This window comes from Haliotis rubra, unplaced genomic scaffold (assembly GCF_003918875.1).
Source record: "Haliotis rubra isolate DU_JTF1 unplaced genomic scaffold, ASM391887v1 Scf639, whole genome shotgun sequence".
Taxonomy (NCBI): domain Eukaryota; kingdom Metazoa; phylum Mollusca; class Gastropoda; order Lepetellida; family Haliotidae; genus Haliotis; species Haliotis rubra.
This window is the reverse complement of record NW_025767345.1, coordinates 587,304-608,284: the sequence shown is the minus strand read 5'-3', so window position 1 is coordinate 608,284 and position 20,981 is coordinate 587,304. Positions and strand designations below refer to the sequence as shown.

Genomic DNA, 20,981 nt, shown 5'->3' with positions numbered 1-20,981 from the left:
AGAAGTTGAAAGGTAACACAACGTATGGTATGGATTTACGACATCTTTAATATTTACAACACAGCGTTTCTTGGCTACTTCCGCTGAAGGGGTCGTTGTCGGCACAGGTACTACAGATACGTACCCCAGGTACGTTTCTGTATACAGATATGTACCCTAAACAAAGTCAAAATACAGAAACGAGTCCATATTCCGCAATCCAAACCCGAAACCGTATGCAGTTGTTCCTGTTCAACTGATTGCAAGTGGTATTCATATGCATCGCGAAATATCCGTTACTGTGTATTCTCATAACTTCCATAACGCAATCAAATGTATCTATTACAACAGCATGACAGTTCCGATCAAGAATGGGAATGGAATCGTCCTAGGGTACGTTTCTGTATTCTCAGTATGGCCTGGGTAATGTTTCTGTATACAGAAACGTACCTGTGGTACATATCTGTAGTACCCGTGTCGACAAATACCCCTTCAGCGCTACTTCCTGCCCCTTCATCAGGTGAATGACAGAATGTGATTTACAAGCAAAATATCCAGTGGGTACATGAGGCCAGTGGGATTAAGTAACTGCTCATCATCTTATCACAGCATATAAAGATATAAATATGTAATGTTAATTATTTCTGCAAGATGACCTATTTCAGTATTGAATTTAGGCAACTACATAGTCTGTCCTGACAGTCCCTGAACAACATTATTTCCCCTACAGCCAAGCCCTCCCTGTAATGATGAAGCACTAAATGAAGCAAGTCTAGATTTCCACAAGTTTCCCAACATCCTCGCCAGTGGTCTGGTATCTGACCTCACATTCTCATCTGTCAACTCTTAATCAACAAGCTCTTGGGATGACACAAAGCTAGAGTGGCCTTGTGCACAGCTTTAAGCATAAGGGACCGTTCATAATGTATGGCTGTGGGGTGGGGGATGGGTGGAGGGTGTGTGGAATGATGATTGTTATGGAGAAGCACATACAATGTGGGTGAACCCCTCTAAGATTCATGTACAAAGTATGTGACCCCCGTGCATTACATGTACAAAATCAATGAATGACCCACCCATATTTTTAAGTATAATGTTAAAAGATGTCATTGGTCTCTGAATCTCCCAGCTCACTGAGTTTATTCGCTACTATCAAATCATAAATATTCAGTGCCTACACGTTAGTCCAGCAACTATTCAAAGTACGTCAGTTTATATTTATCATGCAATTAATGTCCGAAATTCTGTTTTTATCAGCCTGTGGTTTCTTCATTACCCTCAATAAAGCATTCAATATTGAATATTACTGTTTGTGTAAATCACACGCATATCATATAGGGACTTATATTCAACCTGTCACATATCTTTGCTGTTTTTCAGATTGATGAAACTTGCATCCAGCTGATGACGGATGAACAACTTGGGGAATATAACCCACACTATGGACACAAGTTAGCCTTACGAAATTTCTTGACGCGTCAGTGTGACAAGCGTCAAAATGAACGCGGGCAAAGTCTGTTTGAAAGACTCCGAGGCAAGCTCGAAAGGCATTCATCACCTGATAAGCAATGCGTTGAGACAAGAAGTAACAGTCCACAACACGTCAATGCAGTTAAAAAGCGCAAAACTATCGGAATTGCACTGATGCAGTTTGATGACAAAAACAGATTTACACGCAGATCCGCACTAAGTTGGGAGGTGGGACCAGAAACACATCAATGTCCAAGTTATCCACTAAATCTGACATCCTTTCTGAAGCCAAAAAGATTTTCTTTCCTGACGGGTATTCTGTTAAATTTGGACCAGAGGTGAATAACGAGTTCGATGTCATGGACTATCAGTATGTTTCATTAGAATCTGACGTCAATATACAAAGTATTAGTGAAATCACTAAACTTTCGAACTTGCGATTTTACCTTGCCATGAAAAAAGTTCAAGATGTGAATCAAGCAGTACCAGTAAATCAGCAGAAATATGACAATGTCCGCCCATCAACATCAACTAGCAGAGCATCTGGAGCTCACGACGATAGTTCAGGAGATCCAACATCCACCATGGGATTTTCTGAAGATAACCCTGATGATGACGTCTACCTGCCTAACATATTGACTCTGCCTGAAAACCTTCTGTCAGGTGCAGCAGCTGCTGCTACCGAACCACAGCAGAGCGACATTGATGTGATTGATTCCTTAATCAATGAGCTTGCTGATGAGCAGTCATCAGTCAATCACCATGTCATACGTCTTCATAGAGGACATGTGTTGAACGAGTTGAAATCACAGTTTGGACAGAAGAGGTTTAACATTGAGAAAGATGTTTTCACCCTTCAGATGGTATTGCCCAACGGAGAGAGAGAAGTAGCTGAAGACAACGGTGGTGTAGTTCGAGATGCTCTGGTTGAATTTTGGGACAGCTTCTATGAACAGTGTACCCTTGGTAGGGTATGCAAAGTACCTTTCATTCGCCATGACTATGATGATGCCGAGTGGAAGTCTGTGCTTTTCTTTGGTTGGAAACAACAGACGTTCTTTCCGATATATCTTTCGAAAGCATTCATCCCCTCGTAATCGAACCATCTTACATTACGTCACAATGAAAGCGACGTCACGATGCATGTCAGTTGTCATCGCCTCGTACGGCCTCCTACATTAAACTACACCGTTGCATCCAGTTTCTTGGTTTGCTGCTGCTTCACGCAGCTAACATCACTGGTGGAAACATTACGTTTATGTTTTACGACGGTTAAAATGTGTCATTTCGACTCACAAGTTTTCAGCGACACGGTAACGTTCGCAATGTTTACATTCCCACAATGCAATCGTGGAATGTCGCTTGACTACTCAACTTCCTCTGGATGTACTGATCTAAACTTACGTTGGTAGTAGAAATGCAACGTTCATATACCCCCATATGGTTTATGTTAATAACAGATGTAATTAAAATAATTCAGAGAAGATATTTAATCCGAACGTAAACCGTCATCAAACTGTTATCATTTGTTTTTTTCTGGTAACGTTCGTCTTAACGTAGGGGGCAGACACATCAATAGAACAGCGCGCCAGTTAGCCCTGTGCGAGGATTCTTAATTTAGGTCACAGACACACTCGTTTGTTTTCTGTCTTAAATTAATCGTAATCATCCTTAGAAAGTATTAAATTTGGCATCTTAGAAAAGAAATACACTTCGCTCTACCACCATGTATAGTGTAATAAAACACACTTTTGCCCTGAACTATTATAGTCATTCTACCATGATATTTTTATGAACAACAATTCCAGTTTGAACTCTTTCTTTGGTTACGAGTCAGTACGTCTTCGTAAGATATAGTTTAGATTTGTTATGTTTCATGATTAATAAAATTAATTTTACACTAATATGTACTTGTTATCATGAATTATCACAGAAATTCACACCAGACCATTTTCTTGCAAAGCAACCCTATAAACATAAGTAGGGTTAAAGTGAAATATGAGGTTAGGTTTTGGGGCTAGGTTTTTGCTGAAACCATAGGTTACACACAAAGCCGATGGTTAGGTTTCATGGTGATGTGTTTGGTAAGTAAGGTTAGTCCCAAACATGACGGTTAAGTTGTTTGGTGAGACCATATAGGTTAGACCCAAACATGACAGATTGGTTTTGGGTGAGGGTTTGGGGCAAGACCCTAGGTTAGACCCTCGGTTAGACCCAAAGATACCAGTTAGGTTTATTGCTGGGGTTTTCGGTGAGACCATAGGTTACACCCCAATATGGCAAGAATACATGACAACTAACTTTTATGGATAACAACTTCTTTTATTCTTTACACGATGTTTAAGAGCTAATTCTTGCTCCTTCATCAGGTGAATGCTGAGTGAGTGCAAAGTTCGGATAAGATAAGATAAGATAATGTTCTTCTTGGGGCCAATAACAATGATATTGATGAAATAACAAGGCATTTCACTATTATAGAATTCTCAAAGTATAAACTAAAAATATCCTCAAATACCTGTGGTAATAATCTGACTGTAAATAACCTGTATATATTTGGGGAAATGTTCCCATATTCTATGTATGTACATATAAGAAATGAGTGTAATATCAATTAATGTCAACAGATGCACATTAGATAATGTTGTTGTGGTAATAGTTACATTGTCATTAACACGTCGACTGAACCACCAAGAATGGTAACTCCTTGGTATTACGATAACGTTTCAAATACGTCGTACCAACGTACACATTATGATGAACGTGTTAGTACATTAGACATGAAATCTATCAACTATGTGAATAACATAATAACTTTATACATATTACACAATGATAACGTTCATACCCTGTGCGTGACACTGGGGTGTAGAAGAGCCACGTGTCCAAGATGAATATACTGCTGCTACAAGAACAAGCAAACCAAAGTCTCAATATTCTAAATATGTATATATACAAATTACAACACTCAGTAGGGGACTATGTAGACTATGGGGACATGATAACATTAAAAAATATTAAAGGTGTTGAAATATGATGAACATAGCTTAGACTACCTATATTATATGCATATATAATAGCTAGCAATAATATATTATACTAACCTTAAACAATGAAAAGTGTCTGTTCCAATTTGTCAAACATCAGACCAGTCTGTAAATCAGTGTATTGTCAAGTGCAAGATGGATGAAAAAGTGTACAGTTTAAACCGACCAATAAAAACAAGGCTTGGGTTACAACAAAGAGGAGACAATGACTTAAACATGGACTAAGCTAAAACCCTTTACCTTTATAGACTGCTCCAAAAGCATAGTAATGAGAAGTTGAAAACTACTGTCCTAACAACTTTAAAATACTACAACATAAAACACTTGAATTAGATAAAACTATTCACAACAAACTATTCAGAACTTGTGTCTGCCACTCCATAAGATAAGATAAGACAAGAATGGCATAGTGCAAAGATAAACAATGTAGTTCCTAGAATGTACAAATATGGCACTTATGCTTTTGGTCAGACCATAGATTGGGTCAGAACCAAAGATGATGGTTAGGTTTATGGTCACACCATAGGTTAGAGAAAGTGTTATGATGGTTATATTTTTTTATTAGGTTTTAAGTGAGACCATGGGCTAGACTCAAATAACACAGTTAGGGTTTTTGGTAAGACCATAGTGTAGACCCAAAGATGGCAGATACCACAAACCTGACTGTCAGTCTTGGGTCTAACCTATGGTCTGACCACAAACCTAACCCCCAAACCTAACTGTCAGTTTTGGGTCTAACCAAAGATCTGACCAAAAACCCTAACCCCAAAACCTAACTGTCTGTTTTGGGTTTAACTTAGGGGGTCTCATCACAAACCTAACCCCAAAACCTAACTGTCAGTTTTGGGGTCTAACCTAGGGTCTGACCACAAACCTAACTGTCAGTTTTGGGTCTAACTTAGGGTGTTATCACAAACCTAACCCCAAAACCTAACTGTCAGTTTTGGGCTCTAACATAGGGTCTGACCTCAAACCAAACCCCAAAACCTAACTGTCAATTTTGGGTCTAACATAGCGAGGGTTAGTGCCAGAACACCTTAAGTAAATAATTCTGTCAAATTTAGGTAAGGGTATTAATGCACTCACATACTGATATGTTACTCATAAAAAAAAGCCCATAGCAATCAGGGGCTTAATTAGGTGGTTATGCATTAGAGTACAAACAACTTATCAATTATCTCTCCTTTTGGTATAGACCAGGTTATGCTATGTTAATATACACCGTTCAGTCCTGCTCAACTGCTGTAGCCACGCTTGATATTCTCATGCCATAAACCCTTAACTGGCAGCAGTCGCCTCTGGCAGACTGTGTGGTGTCCATCAAGAATTTCCCTACTGGTTAAAACAACTGATATGCTGAAGGAATGTTCTGGCTCTTTAGACTTACAGCTGATAAGGACCTCTCCGGGATCAGATGGTCTTAATTTCTGTTATTCTGTTGTGGCCATATATAAGCGTGCCTCTCCCAGCTGTTTACAGGGTTTGTTTCACACTAGCCAAGGTTAGTTTATTTTGAACCTTGGGAGAGGAGGTATTTTCTAAAGTGTGCGTTTATATTAGGAACATTTACAGTACGAAAATCCCACTAAGACATTACAGGTAAGTCATATCTGTAAATAGAAAATAAGTACTTGTTAAATATAACACACATGAGTGTGGTAATATACTTTGTATTTCACTTACGAGATTTGCTGTCTGTATAGTTATTTGCCAGCACTAATTAAAATTGAAACTAAATTGCTTTGATTATTGAGTGTTAGTGTTATCAAATTCAGTGTGTGATATTAGCCAGTCCCTTAGTTTAGTACTCTGGTTTTAGGTCTATGCAAGATGTCTGAATTATGGTCCGACGCAGATGAAGATGAATTATTACAATCTGACTTTGCCACAGCCAAAAGTTGGTCACTTGCCACTAATATGTCAGTCAATTCTGATTATATTCAACATGAACCAAACCCATGTGGCGAGTGGCTGGATACCCCAGCACAATCTGATAAACTATCGGATATGCCAATACAGTATGACGCAAATGATGAAGAGGATGAGTCAGTGGATATACCAGCACCAGATCATACCACTGAGGATAATCAAACCCAGTTTGTATCAATACAGCGTTATGTGCCTCTTGATTTACAAAGAAAGATAGATACTACGCCCAGATGTCTACCACAACAGTGTGCATTACCAGTACAGAGTGATGCGCCTGCAGACATACCAGTACAGAGTGATGCGCCTGCAGACATACCAGTAGAGTGATGCGTCTGCAGACATGCTTGTACAAAGTAATGCGCCTGCAGACATACTTGTACAGAGTAATGATACTACAGACACAATAGTAAAGAGTGATGCACATATAGACATACAAGTGCAGTCTGATGCGCCTATAGACATACAAGTGCAGTCTGATGCGCCTATAGACATACCAGCACAGAATGATGCACCTATAGACATACAAGTACAGTCTGATGCGCCTATAGACATACCAGAACAGAATGATGCACCTATAGACATACAAGTACAGGGTGATGCACCTATAGACATACCAGCACAGAATGATGCACCTATAGACATACAAGTACAGTCTGATGCGCCTATAGAAATACCAGAACAGAATGATGCACCTATAGACATACAAGTGCAGTCTGATGCGCCTATAGACATACCAGAACAGAATGATGCCCCTATAGACATACAAGTACAGTCTGATTCGCCTATAGACGTACCAGAACAGACTGATGCGCCTATAGACATACAAGTACAGTCTGATGCGCCTATAGACGTACCAGAACAGAGTGATGCGCCTATAGACATACAAGTACAGGGTGATGCACCTATAGATATACCAGAACAGAGTGATTCGCCTATAGACATACCAGAACAGAGTGATGCGCCTATAGACATACCAGTACAGATTTATGCGCCTATAGACATGCCAGAACAGAGTGATGCGCCTATATATATATACCAGAACAGACTGATGCGCCTATCGACATACCTGAACAGACAGATGCACCTATAGACATACCAGTACAGTCTCATGCGCCTATAGACATACCAGCACAGAGTTATACGCCTGTAGACATACCAGTACATACTGATGCGCCTATATACATACCAGCACAGAGTGATGCGCCTACAGACTTATTAGTACAGTGTTATGGGCGCGGAGGAACATCATCTCTGAGGGATAGTGACAGTGACTTTGACAGTTCTGATAATGAACTATTGTCAACACTAAGGAGTAGGAAAGGACTGGTCCCTGACAACGACCCAGCATTATCGTCAGGTGAAGAATATGATCCAGATAAAACCGCACTCGATTCATCAGACTCAGAGTTTTACTCCATGTATACACCATGCTCACTTGTCAGTGAACTTTTCTACATGAGGAAATTGAACTGTTACAATTTTACAGTGTACGATTTAGCCACAAAAGGAGGCACATGCTTTGTATGGTCGGAAGTGGATGCCAAAATGGGATCATGTGAAGTTGCATCATGCCTGCAAATTCAGCTGAAGGCTTTGCCACCAACCGTCAAGCATGTAGTTCTGTATTCAGATACCTGTTCAGGACAGAACAGAAACCAGTATGTCGCAGCCTCCCTATTACATGCTGTGACCACTATTGAACACAGCAGTACAATTGACCACAAATTTCTAGAGCCAGGCCACACACAGATGGAGTGCGATGCAATTCATTCCACCATTGAATTTGCCAAAAAGAAGACTAGCATCTATGTACCAAGCCAGTGGGACACTGTTATAAGAATGGCCAGAAGAAAGGACCCTTATATTGTCATCCCAATACAGTTCACCGATGTGATGGACTTTAAGAAATATGCCAATGGTAGACTGAAAAACACCAAAATTGATACAGATGGTGGTCGTGTGAACTGGTTGTCAATGTGCTGGATGCGCTACATTAAAGGCAACCCAGAAAGCATCTTCTTCAAGACTGAGCACAGCAATGAGCCATTCAGAGAACTGAAAGTGTCTACAGGCAGCCACCGGGGAAGACCTCAGAGTATCTGTGGACCTCTGACCCGAAGGTACTCGGGGAAAACAAGCAATTTCCTCAGCTGAAGGGCCACCTCCTCGTGGTGGGTGCTGGGTCACGCTAAGCGCCCTTCACCCCCCGTTGTGGACCCGGGGGATATTTGGTCCACCAACCTGTTTGCCGTGGGTTGCGCCCTGTGTCGGTGGAGGACGGGAGTCTGGTGGTTGAGGGCACTGGTTCCAGGAACAGTGTTCCTTTGCCCAACACACCACTTCGGCCCTTACTTCACCTAGACGGGTGGTAGAACTGGCCCGGTTCTACCAATCGGCTGGTCACGCCATGCCCTGTGCATGGACAACATTCTTATGCAATTACTGTCCGTTTTGTACTTTTTGACACTGAATGTTTATATTTCAAATTATGTTTTATATGTTTGCCTAGAGTCCTATGCCAGAAGGCGGTGGCTCATGGGCCAATCTGGTGATAATGACCTCCAAATGATGTATGTCTCTAATTTCTTGTCTTGGACCGAACCAGTCGGGCATGAAATTGGTAGATAAATGCAGCTATTTGTGTTGTTTTCTCTGGAGTATAACACCCCTGTATCCCTGGTGTCAGCATCTTGGAGATCCGGTGCATCTTGACACTGTCCTTGTTGACACTCCATGGTGGGTGGGGAGCAGGGTTGCTGAATCTTTTCCTATCATCATGGCACTTCCACTATCTGGTTCATCTAGAAACGAAAAGAAGAGGCGTTTAGAGGATTTAGATCTGTCTACTAGAAATATGTCTTCCAACAGTGACTCCTGGGCTCGATTTTTAGTAATTGAAGCTGCAGACTTTCTTCCAATCAAGTTGAATCCCTTCGCGATTTCAAAAGCTATCTCCGGCATTTGCGGAGAAGTTAAAAATGTTACTCGTCTCCGTAGTGGCTCACTTCTTGTAGAGTGTGCACGGAGACAGCAATCTCTCAATCTGTTGTCAATCAAGACATTTGCCAATATTGAGGTTGCTGTGTCTGCGCACAGAACTTTGAACTCTTGTCGTGGCATTATCCGTGATAGAGCCCGTTGTCTCTCTGATATGTCAGAGGATGACATTGCATCAGAACTTGAAGATCAGGGGGGTTTCTGCAGTGAAACGTTTCACGTTTAAAAAAAGAGGGCATTATTACGAAAACCAGCACCTACCTCCTTACGTTTGCTCGTTCCTCCCTTCCTCAATCTATTAAAGCAGGTTATTGTAACATCGGAGTGGATGTATATGTTCCAAATCCACTCCGTTGTTATAAATGTCAACATTTCGGCCATGGATCACAATCTTGTCGAAACTCTACTGTATGCCATCGTTGTGGTGATCGCCATGAGGGTTCCGACTGTGAGAAAGATTACAAGTGTGCTAATTGTAGTGGCGCTCATTCAGCTTCATCCAGGTCCTGTCCCGTGTGGCAACAGGAATCACAGATAATGAAACTGAAATGTCAAAACAACATTTCATACCTCGATGCTAAAAAACTGTTGACAAGTCAAACTTCTACTCCAACAAACCTGACCTACGCTGCTGCAGTTACTCGCTCTGTGGCAGTGTCCTCTACTGCGTGTCAAACTGACTTGACTTGGGTCAAGTCAGCAAAACCTATTTCCTCAGCTTCAGCCATTGAACCTACTGTCCCAGTCACGCAAACTACGTCTGGTTCTCAGACTGATCAAATTGATTCCAAGGCATCTTCACAACCATCAGCTTTGCAACCAGCCGTGGTTAAATCCAAAAAGAAGAATGGGAAAAAGATTAATAGGGATATACTACCTGTTGTCCCTTCACCTCCTGAGGTACCTCTTGCGAACTCATTTGGACCTCTCGATATGGAAGTTACTCTGTCGTCACAGGACAGGCGGAGCAGCCTATCCTCTTCACAATCACAAGTAAGATCACCAATTGAGCCGCCATGACTCATTTGTTTACTTTAATGCAATGGAATTGCAGAGGCTTACAAAATAACTTTAATGAGATACAATTGCTGATACAAGATTTTCATCCGTCAGCTATATGTCTCCAGGAGACATATCTTAAACCTACAAACAACTTTACTTTAAGACAGTTCAGCGATTATCATTTCTTTTCTCCTCCAGGAGATAAAGCAACTGGAGGTGCTTCTATCTTAGTACGGCAGGGTATCATACACAGCCCTGTCCCCTTCATACCAATCTTCAGACTGTAGCTGTTCGACTGACCCTGCACATTGCATTGACTCTGTGCAGCTTATATATCCCTCCATCTGCTGATGTCCGTCTGTCAGATCTTCAGAATCTGTATGATCAGCTTCCAAAGCCATGTATCATCATGGGCGATCTGAATGGACACAATCCGCTTTGGGGAAGTGTCCACACCAACAATAAAGGTAAAATCCTCGAGGAATTTATATCAGATAATAATCTCTGTATATTCAATGATGATTCAGCCACATATTTACATCCAGCTACGGGAACATATTCTTCCCTGGATCTGTCACTCACCGATTCAACCTTGTATAATGAATTCGATTGGATGGTTCATGATGACTTGTGTGGAAGTGATCACTTCCCTACCATTCTTAAAACAATCAACCCTGGTGATGATCCACCTTTATCGAGGAGGAACTTCGCCAGGGCTGATTGGTCATTATATAAGACACTATGTGATGATCACTTAAAACATGATGTTTTTGCAAACAGCGAAGATCCTATACAGCTGTTTTCCGATTTACTCAATGACATTGCTGACCACACTATACCCAAATCCTCTGCAATTCCACACATTCGTAAGCCATGGTTCAATAATGAATGTAAACAGGCCAGAAAGTGTAGGAAAAAGCGGAAAAGTATTTTCGCCGACATCCTACCGTACATAATCTCGACAAAGTAAAAATTTTAAATGCCAAAGCTAGACGTGCTTTTAAACAAAATAAACGTCAGTCTTGGCGAACTTATGTATCTAAAATAAATTCACGCACGCCTATGTCAAAGGTGTGGAACATGATACAAAGAATAAAGGGCAAAGGTTCTAATCTCTACTGTTCACCATCTGAAGGATGGTGACAATTTATTAACTAATAAAACTGACATTGCTAATAAACTTGGTGAAACTCTCGCCAAGCATTCATCTTCATCAAATTATGTCCCTGAGTTTCAAAAGTTTCAGAAACAACAGGAGAAGAAAAGATTAAATTTTAACTCAAACAATGGTGAAGACTATAACGAGCTATTTTCGTTACATGAGCTCCATACTGCCCTTGAGCAAGCTCATGATACAGCAACAGGGGCTGATGATATCCACTATCAGCTCCTGAAGCATTTGCCCGAACCATGTTTGGAAACGCTGCTAAATATATTTGATATGATATGGACTTCAGGGAATTTCCCAACTTCGTGGCGTAATGCCATTGTAGTCCCTTTACCAAAGCCTGGCCGGGATCATACTGATCCGTCAAATTACAGACCAATCTCTTTAACGAGTTGTATCTGTAAAACCATGGAACGAATGGTAAACAATAGATTAACATGGTATCTTGAAACCAATAACCTTATAACCAATATTCAATGTGGTTTCAGGAAAAACCGTAGTACCATTGATCATCTGGTACGACTAGAATCCTTCGTTAAAAATGCTATAGTAAATAAACAACATGCTGTATCAATTTTCTTTGATCTTGAGAAAGCTTATGATACGACCTGGAAGCATGGCATTTTGAAGGATTTACATGATTTTGGTTTGAGAGGTCGTTTGCCTCTTTTATATCACAGTTTTTAAAAAGACAGACAATTTCAAGTCCGAGTGGGTTCAACCCTGTCTGACCATTACAATCAGGATCAGGGTGTGCCGCAAGGCAGTATTTTGTCTGTCACCTTGTTTAGTATAAAGATAAATAGTTTATCAAAAGTTTTAAATGATTCAATTGATGGATCATTATTTGTGGATGATTTTAATATCTCTTGTCGCGGTAAAAATATGCACACTATTGAACGACAACTGCAGTTGTGTTTAAATAAAATAAATAAATGGTGTCTTGAAAATGGCTTTAAATTTTCTAAGTCAAAAACTAATTGCATACACTTTTGTAGGAAATATAAGCCCCATAAGGACCCAGAATTATTTTTAAATGGTATTCCCATTAAAGTTGTCAAGGAGGCCAAGTTCTTGGGTCTACTTTTCGACTCCCATTTGACTTTCCTTCCGCATATCAAATCCCTAAAAACTAAATGCCTGAAGGCACTCGATTTATTGAAAGTCGTTTCTAATTCAAAGTGGGGAGGGGACCAAACTACCCTCCTACACCTGTATAGATCCCTCGTCCGCTCGAAGCTTGATTATGGCTCCATCGTATATGGTGGAGCCTGTAAAAGCAACTTAAAACTATTAGATTCTATCCACCACCAAGGTCTGAGACTTTGTCTTGGGTCCTTTCGAACTTCTCCTGTTGACAGTCTCTACGTCGAGGCTGATGAGCCATCTCTTACACAACGCCGTATAAAATTAACTTTACAGTATATTACAAAACTTTATTCCAATGAGTCAAACCCTGCATATACCTGTGTCTTTAATCCACTCTATGAAGATCTCTATAACAAGAAGCCTTCTCTTGTTCCGCCTCTTGGTATAAGAGTGAAACCTTTCCTTTCTGCTGCTGGCATTGAGCTAGAACATATAGCTCCTTCCCGTTTTCTTTCTTCTCCGCCTTGGCAATTGGTTAGGCCACAAGTTGACCTAACATTAACTACATTTAAAAAATCAGAAACAAATGAATTACAGTATAAACAAGAATTTAGTCAATTAAGAAATAAATATAATACATACAAATCCTTATTTACAGATGGGTCCAAGGATGGTGGCGCAGTGGCATGTGCCACTGTCATTGGATCCAGAACAATATCTTCTAGAATACCGGATAACAGCTCTATATTTACAGCAGAAGCAAACGCCATCTTAACAGCTCTTAAATATATTAATAAACACCGTAAATATAAACAATATATCATCTTTTCAGATTCTCTTTCGTGTCTTCAGGCTATTAAAAATATTTCTTGCAAACATCCACTTTTATTAGAAATTATTGAATTGTACAATGAACTTGCTACTGGCCAATGCGACATCGTCTTTTGTTGGTTACCCAGCCACGTTGGCATTTCTGGGAACACAATGGCTGATATTGCTGCTAAGGCTGCACTCAACAAATCTGTGATACCACTTCTGCTCCCATACTCTGACTACAAAGCTTGTATTAGATCTTACATCCGTGATCTGATGCAAAAGAAGTGGGACACCCAAGTAGGTATTAATAAATTACATGCAATAAAACCCTATATCGGTTACACTTACTTGGGTTGTCAGTCCAGATTTGAAGAGGTCATCATACGACGATGTCGTATTGGCCACACAAGATATACGCATGAGTACCTATTGAAAGGTGAGGATCCTCCAGTTTTGTATCCCTTTGTGATGAACGAATCACGGTCAAGCATGTCTTGCTTGACTGTGTTGAATATTCCATCACAAGGGATATTTATTTCAAAGTAAAAACTATGAAGGATCTTTTTAGTCATACAAGTTCTCATTTAATTATTGCTTTTTAAAAAAATTAGACTTGCTCACTGATTTGTAAATAGATATATATTTTATTATTGGTAGTTTAAATTAGTAACTGATATTGTTAGTGGCTGTACCCTCAAAGGGGGTTGAAGTAGCGTAAAATTATTGTCCTCCTGAGAGGGTATGTAAGTCCCAAAACATTTAGTCAATTTAAGTGTACCAGGTTTTTAATCGTAGAATATGTGTACTTTTAATTTATGGCTAGGTTTCTCTTCTGTCGCCAATGGCTGAAGGGATGGTGTAAATCCAGCTAGGGTCCATGCAGGAAGCAAATGTACTGTAAGTCCCCATGGTCCCTAGTATGGTGATCTACCTTCAGTTGTTGGCGATCAATAGCCTGTTTTTATATTGTATCGTCTTGTATAGTTCAAATGTTTTAGATTTAGTTACTAGTTTTATATCTATATCTGTGATAATCTAGTTATTTTACTGTCCTTCGTTGGCAGAATTTTATAATTTCACTTAAATTGTTGATATATTTATAACTTGCTTTAGTCACGATATGGCTGAAATATTGCCGATGTGACTTAAAATCTTAACTCACTCACTCACGCACGTGCTATGAGCGCAGCCCAGCTGTTGAAACCCGTTTTCCCCAGAAAAGTCGGGGGAAAATTAGTGAAACATTTGAACTCCGATTTCGCGCGTTATTTTTCAACTTTATAAGTTGAATTTGCATTTTTGACGATTTGTTTCGGTAAGTCCATACCGAAAGGTATCAGAATCTGCAAAGTTGTGTTTTACGTTGCATGTGACCTTTAAAGAGTATGAAATAGTGTTAAGAGGTGGATATCAATATTAATTCTCAATTCAAAAAATGACATTTACATTTTGAGACGTCATCAAATCATTAACGAAAGGAAATACGACTCATTATTATATCTAACATGTCACATATCTAACATGACATATCTATGTCATCAAATACCTAATGTGATTATTCAGTGTTCTATCTAATCTGTGTGATGAAATCTTGATTCACTTATAACAGACTTAATTTTTAGTATCAAAAGTCTTTAGCCTTCATCTATGTCATAGTCTAGTGTCATAGTTCTATTAAGTTTTATCAGCCAAAACTGTGTTCCACAGGAGACATTGCTTGTGTGAGATCAGACGATATCTCCTAGGACATATCGTTTTGAGAGTAAATTTTGCACAATGCCCTGACAATGATATGACGTCATGAACTTGATGACGTCACATTGCTATGACATCGCTGCACTGCGAGTTCAATGGCAGTACTGTGTTCAGAGATGTACATTTTCATTGAAAGCTAAGGAAGAGTGATTTTTGATGATAATATAGAATCTCACCCTCGTGTCTTTTCTGATATCAATATATAAACACTCGTTGATCAAAGTAAAATATCGGCAAGCCTCGGACATTTGTTACTTTATCAACTCGTGGTGATATATTTGATATCAAAAGACACTCGGGTAAGATACTTTATATACCAAGCGGCTTAAATTATTACTCAGATCGTTACATTTATCCCTAATTTGACTTAATATGCAATGAGCTTATCTGTGGTTGCGTATTATGTGTATGTTTGTGACTGTGCTTGATTTTCTTCTATTCAGTAATTTGAAACTATACTGTTTATGAATTTCTGTTTACATGTAATATAATATTGAAATAGTTAAAAATACTGAAACACTTACAATGTCTTATAGTAATTGGTTTTATTCTTCAATAAAGAAGTACACGGTAATGATGCATTGTGGAACTATGTTAAAAGTATTGAGACGTTGTTGTCATCTAACGGAAAAGTCTAAAAGAAAGTCTTGAAGGTGGTTTAAGCAATTACTGATGTCTTCAGTGATAACAACATGTGAAGATAAAATGTCACAAGCACTATTTAAGGCGAGCTATAAGTAAAATGCATTCAATAACAGAAAGGCAGTTACTGCTGGTTAATGGTTCCAGCCACCAGCTGAGAATGTGGGATACTGCCTAAACAGCTTTACCGCAGGATATGGTTACAGGGCTTAAAGGAAACAGTGGTTGGCGGCTGTGATGATATGGGTGATCTTGAGATCAGGGGTCATTGCTTTTAGTTGGCTTCCGCATTGATACAATTGTTGGGGCAAAGATAATGCTCCCCGAGTTAGTGGAAACTGCGACACAGGGAAATCGTAGCCGCAAACTATGCCACAATCCCCTGTTTAAAGATAACCGGATTCTTGACTCGGGGACAGACATATTCTCAACATATTCTTAACTGCCATACACTGTGTTTCTAATTTAACTGGTTCTCGCTCTCATGTTTACAGAGCCCCGAGTGTTTTACATTTACGCCAGAACAAGCTAGAATTTATTTTCGTCATACCTATTTAATTAGGCTGATTATATTTATGGTTGTATAGTAACATGAATGCACCAGCATACTCTGTCAACTTGTCACAAAACAGTAAACAATAATTGATTATTATTTTTTTTATAACTGTCCAAACATTTGAGTGCTGTTTCTCGAAATGTGCCTGTGTGGTTATAAGTGGTTCTGGCTCTAACCCCTCGATAGGGTCTGACCCCAAACCAAACCCCAAAACCTAACTGTCAGGTTTGGGTCTAACATAAGATCTGACCCCAAACCTAACCCCAAAACCTAACTGTCAGTTTTGGGTCTAACCTAGGGTCTGACCACAAACCTAACTCCAAAACCTAACTGTCAATTTTGGGTCTAACATAGGGTCTGACCCCAAACCAAACCCCAAAACCTAACTGTCAGGTTTGGGTCTAACATAAGATCTGACCACAAACCTAACCCCAAAAGCTAACTGTGAGGTTGGGGTCTAACCTAGGGTCTGACCACAAACCTAACCCCAAAACCTAACTGTCAATTTTGGGTCTAACATAGGGCCTGACCCCAAACCAAACCCCAAAACCTAACTGTCAGGTTTGGGTCTAACATAAGATCTGACCACAAACCTAACCCCAAAAGCTAACTGTGAGGTTGGGGTCTAACCTAGGATCTGACCACAAACGTAACTCCAAAACCTAACTCAGTTTTGGGTCTAACCTATGGTCTAGGGTTAGACCCAAAGATGTCAGTTAGGGTTTTTGGTAAGACCCTGGGTTAGACCCAAAGATGACGGTTAGGTTCTTGGTTGAGGTTTTTTGTGAGACCCTAGGTTACACCCAAATTGTAATGCATTGTGAAACATCAGCAGACATGCAAAACAGAGTTCATTTGCTTATAGGTTTCAGTAACCTGGAAACTTTTTGCTTAAAGGCTTCATAGCTTCTGTCTGGGATATCCTCGATCCTGCATTGCTCTTTATAGAGACAGTAGCTATGTTTCGCCATTGACAGTTTGTCATCGGCTTTCAAGCCATGCAGTAGACTGAGTTCATTCGAAGACCAACGAACTTTGCCATCAGCCGGTATGTGTCTTACTTCTACTCGCTGAACATCTTCTTTGCTCGTTGGTTCTTCGGATGGTGGAATGATATCTTCACAATTACAGTCCTCTGTAGGTGCCACAGCCTGAAAGGCGTGTGCAGAAGATACTGATGTTGATGCAGGCTTGGGGAGATGAAATCGTGTAGGAATACTGTGGTGCAGTCTCCTGAGGTGAAATAGATTGAAGCGAGGAAGTAAGAACTTAGACTGTATCTCCATAGCCCTGAGACGATGTTGTACTATAGGTATATCTTTCTCAAGTTTTCGCAACTGGTAGTAGTTAACATACCAGCCCTCCTGCAGTAGAGCAACACATGTGATGAAAGTCAACACAGTTATTAGTTTCTCTTCATTAAGGTTACAATGCCCAAGCTTATGTAAGCATGGAGATACCCAAGGAAAGGACTCAGACCAAATAGCATTCTTGAAAAGGCTTGTGTGTAGTAAGTGTCTTGATTCAATCTCTTGCACAATGAGCTGACAGAGTACTGTTGCTCTGTGTTCAGTGGTGGTTCCTTGAACGACATTATTGGAAACACTCAAATACCCAAATGTGTCTTGCCAGATAAGACGTGCATTCCTCTGTGCGTCCTATAGTCGTATGGCAGGGAAGTACAAAATTTGCAATTCTGATAAGCCATTCTTTAGAAGCTCGTTGACTTCCAATTGTGGATTGCTGCTCAAAAGTTCCAACACTGATGGCCATACCATTGGAAATTTCATGGACTTGACCTGGGTTATTTTGTGGATGATCTGATTTACAGTAACAGTACCACACACTGGCGGTATTGTGGAATGACCCTGAAGCCTGTGTACAAACTCTTCTTGTCGCATGCAAAATTTGTTGCTCATATCATACAGATCTTTGAGTAAAATTTCTACAGCTCGTCTTCCAAGCACAATGGGGCTGCCAATGAGATAGTCATGAAAACCAAAACACTTGATGATCTGTCTTTGGATGACGGAGCTTGTTGTCCAGATAGACGGGGTAGGGCACGATGACTCGGCATGCATGCATGATGTTGGTGGTTCCAGAGCTAAAAAGCCTAAAGCATCTGTTTTACTTCTTGTGGGATGGCCTAGTCCCAACCCAAGATTGACTGAAAGCTGTGCAGATCGGAAGCAAAATGGATGCCCCCATAACAGTTTCCCTATGGCGAGTTCAGTTTGAAAAGCCTTCCATGTAGCCATACAGTTGCCTGTATTCTTGTACAGCTGTAACAGACCACGCCGAGATCCAGTAAGATGTAGTCCCATCTGTTTAATGTAGTAAGCAAGCGTATCTGGGAGGAAGAACGGGGTGATTATTGAGTGATGCTCCAGAAGATGACTTAAATGGGAAATATAAGGTAATCTGCAGGTCTTACATTTTCCGTATCATTTGGAATAGATGCAACGAATTCAAGTCTGCCTACAAGACAATGAAATAAGGATGTATTACTTTCAATGACTTTCAAATAGGCATCAGAATCCTTGTGAAAGGATTGCCTTGTGCTGTGGTTAACAGACTTGTTGATGGCAATTGCACCGGAGACTGGGTGTGATCGAGCCTTCGTTCTTAAATGAGGTGAATCTGTATACATTTGTACAAATTGCACACTCTGGGGCTGGAGGCAAACTTTCCTTAGCTCTCCTTCGATATCCATATGCCGTCCATCAAGGTTGGACTGAAAGTTGGCACTTTCATAAAAGGACAGTGCACTTGTAATTGTGCCCCTGTCACAAACCTAACCCTGTAATCCTGTTCTTGACCACAAGATGTCGATTCCTGTATTGGGACAAATGTTGACGCCAATATGTGCAGTTATTCTTGTTATAGCTGAAGGTGAAGTAGTGGGAATGGTGAATCCTACACTTGATTTCTCACCAAAGCGAAAACTGAATATAAGCTTTTTGAAACCTGGGATGGGTTGTACAGAGTTTATACAATTTTGCAAAATTTCCAAAACATGTTTTTTGTCATCAGGCAATATGGTAAGGGTTCTCAAGTCACTAAAGTTATATTTCTGGCAAGTGTTCAGTGCTATTCCTGTTGATGAAGCGCTAAGTAACCTCTTTCTAAGGTCTTTTTTAACACATTGCAACACCTTGTATGTTATAGTAGACATCCACTGGAAATCATGAATGATGGATTGCCTGTGGTCAGAGTCGGGTACTAATGCCAACCAGTATTCCCATCCATTCTCATACATAAGCTGACTTCCACAACAATGATGAAATGATTGCAATTGTTCTGATGAAAATTGGGGCAAACACATATGTTTCTTTAACATTGAGCTTACTGGCTTTATACTCAACATGTCAAATGGAGCCAAGTATAATTTCCTCACATTATGAGATATACAAGAGACATCATTCCATTCTACTACAACACCATCAACGTCAGGAGCAAAGTTGAGAAACACATTTTGTTCAGTGACACTTAACCCAACACTGCGGACTGAAATGTATTCTTCCCTATGCAAAAATTCTTCTACATCACTGTATTGATGGAAAATGTTCAAAAAGTTACTTCCATTTTCCTTTGCTGTTTCAACAAAATCCTGCCTGTAATCCATTATGCTGTGGTAGTACAGTTACCCAAGAATAATCCACAGAAGAGGCTTTTCCAACATTCCTTGGTTTCAGTGATGATAGTCTGTAAACAATAATGATGCTATCGTAAGCGTTTATCATTTAGCAATAAATAATAATAGGAGGAATGTGGGGAATATTTACACTTGGGGACATGCTTGGCAGTTATTTGTGAATGTGACCAAGTGGGGTTGCTCTAACAACATAATACCACAAGAGTGTATCCAGTTAATTCTGTTTTCTGAAATGTTCTGTGTGATGAAGCACATGGAGCACCCTCAGTTTAGCTTATCTGTTTGTATGCTCTCACACCCACACAGTTCTCACGCTCGCTCCCTCTCTCTTATCAGTAGATCTGTCACTCTGGACCAATGCTCGGGCGACCTTTGTACTGAGGTGCCTTAAGCAAACCCCAGACCACAAGTATTTATAGCTTTCTCCCCAAACACTAGCCCATGTAAAGGAATGTCCCCAGTACCTTAAGTATTTAGGGAAAGATAAACCTTAAACACTCTGTCACATGAATCTAATATGAAACAGCATGGCAGTAGTATATTGAGCATATTGTATCTCAGAAGATCATTTGAACTAGGAGTCTTCATCAATTATTTTATCTAGAATTATGTTACAACCATTGAAATTTGCAAAACATGTACAATGACAGCATACACCTAGGGCATGTGGCAATTGGTATTAGAGTAACAACATTGTCCTGCAAGTGAACGATTAGGGATAGAAAGTTGTTATGTTCAGTTTCTGACCGTGAGATTTACGCCCACTAAGAGTAATTGACATACAAATGATGTTTGCGAATGTAGGAATACATCTGTTTAACTTCAATAAACACAGGGCATTACTAAAACACATTGACATACCTGCAAATGTAAATTCTC

The 20,981-nt window shown here is 40.0% G+C and overlaps 1 protein-coding gene across 1 annotated transcript; it reads right to left on the bottom strand.

The window, feature by feature from the left end:
- Positions 1-17,298: 17,298 nt before the first annotated feature.
- Positions 17,299-20,174, bottom strand: LOC124256770. The gene is given in 3 exon segments (XM_046690733.1): positions 17,299-18,029; positions 18,288-18,729; positions 18,930-20,174. Coding segments are annotated over 3 exon segments (2,316 nt in total). The 5' UTR covers positions 20,073-20,174.
- Positions 20,175-20,981: the final 807 nt, after the last annotated feature.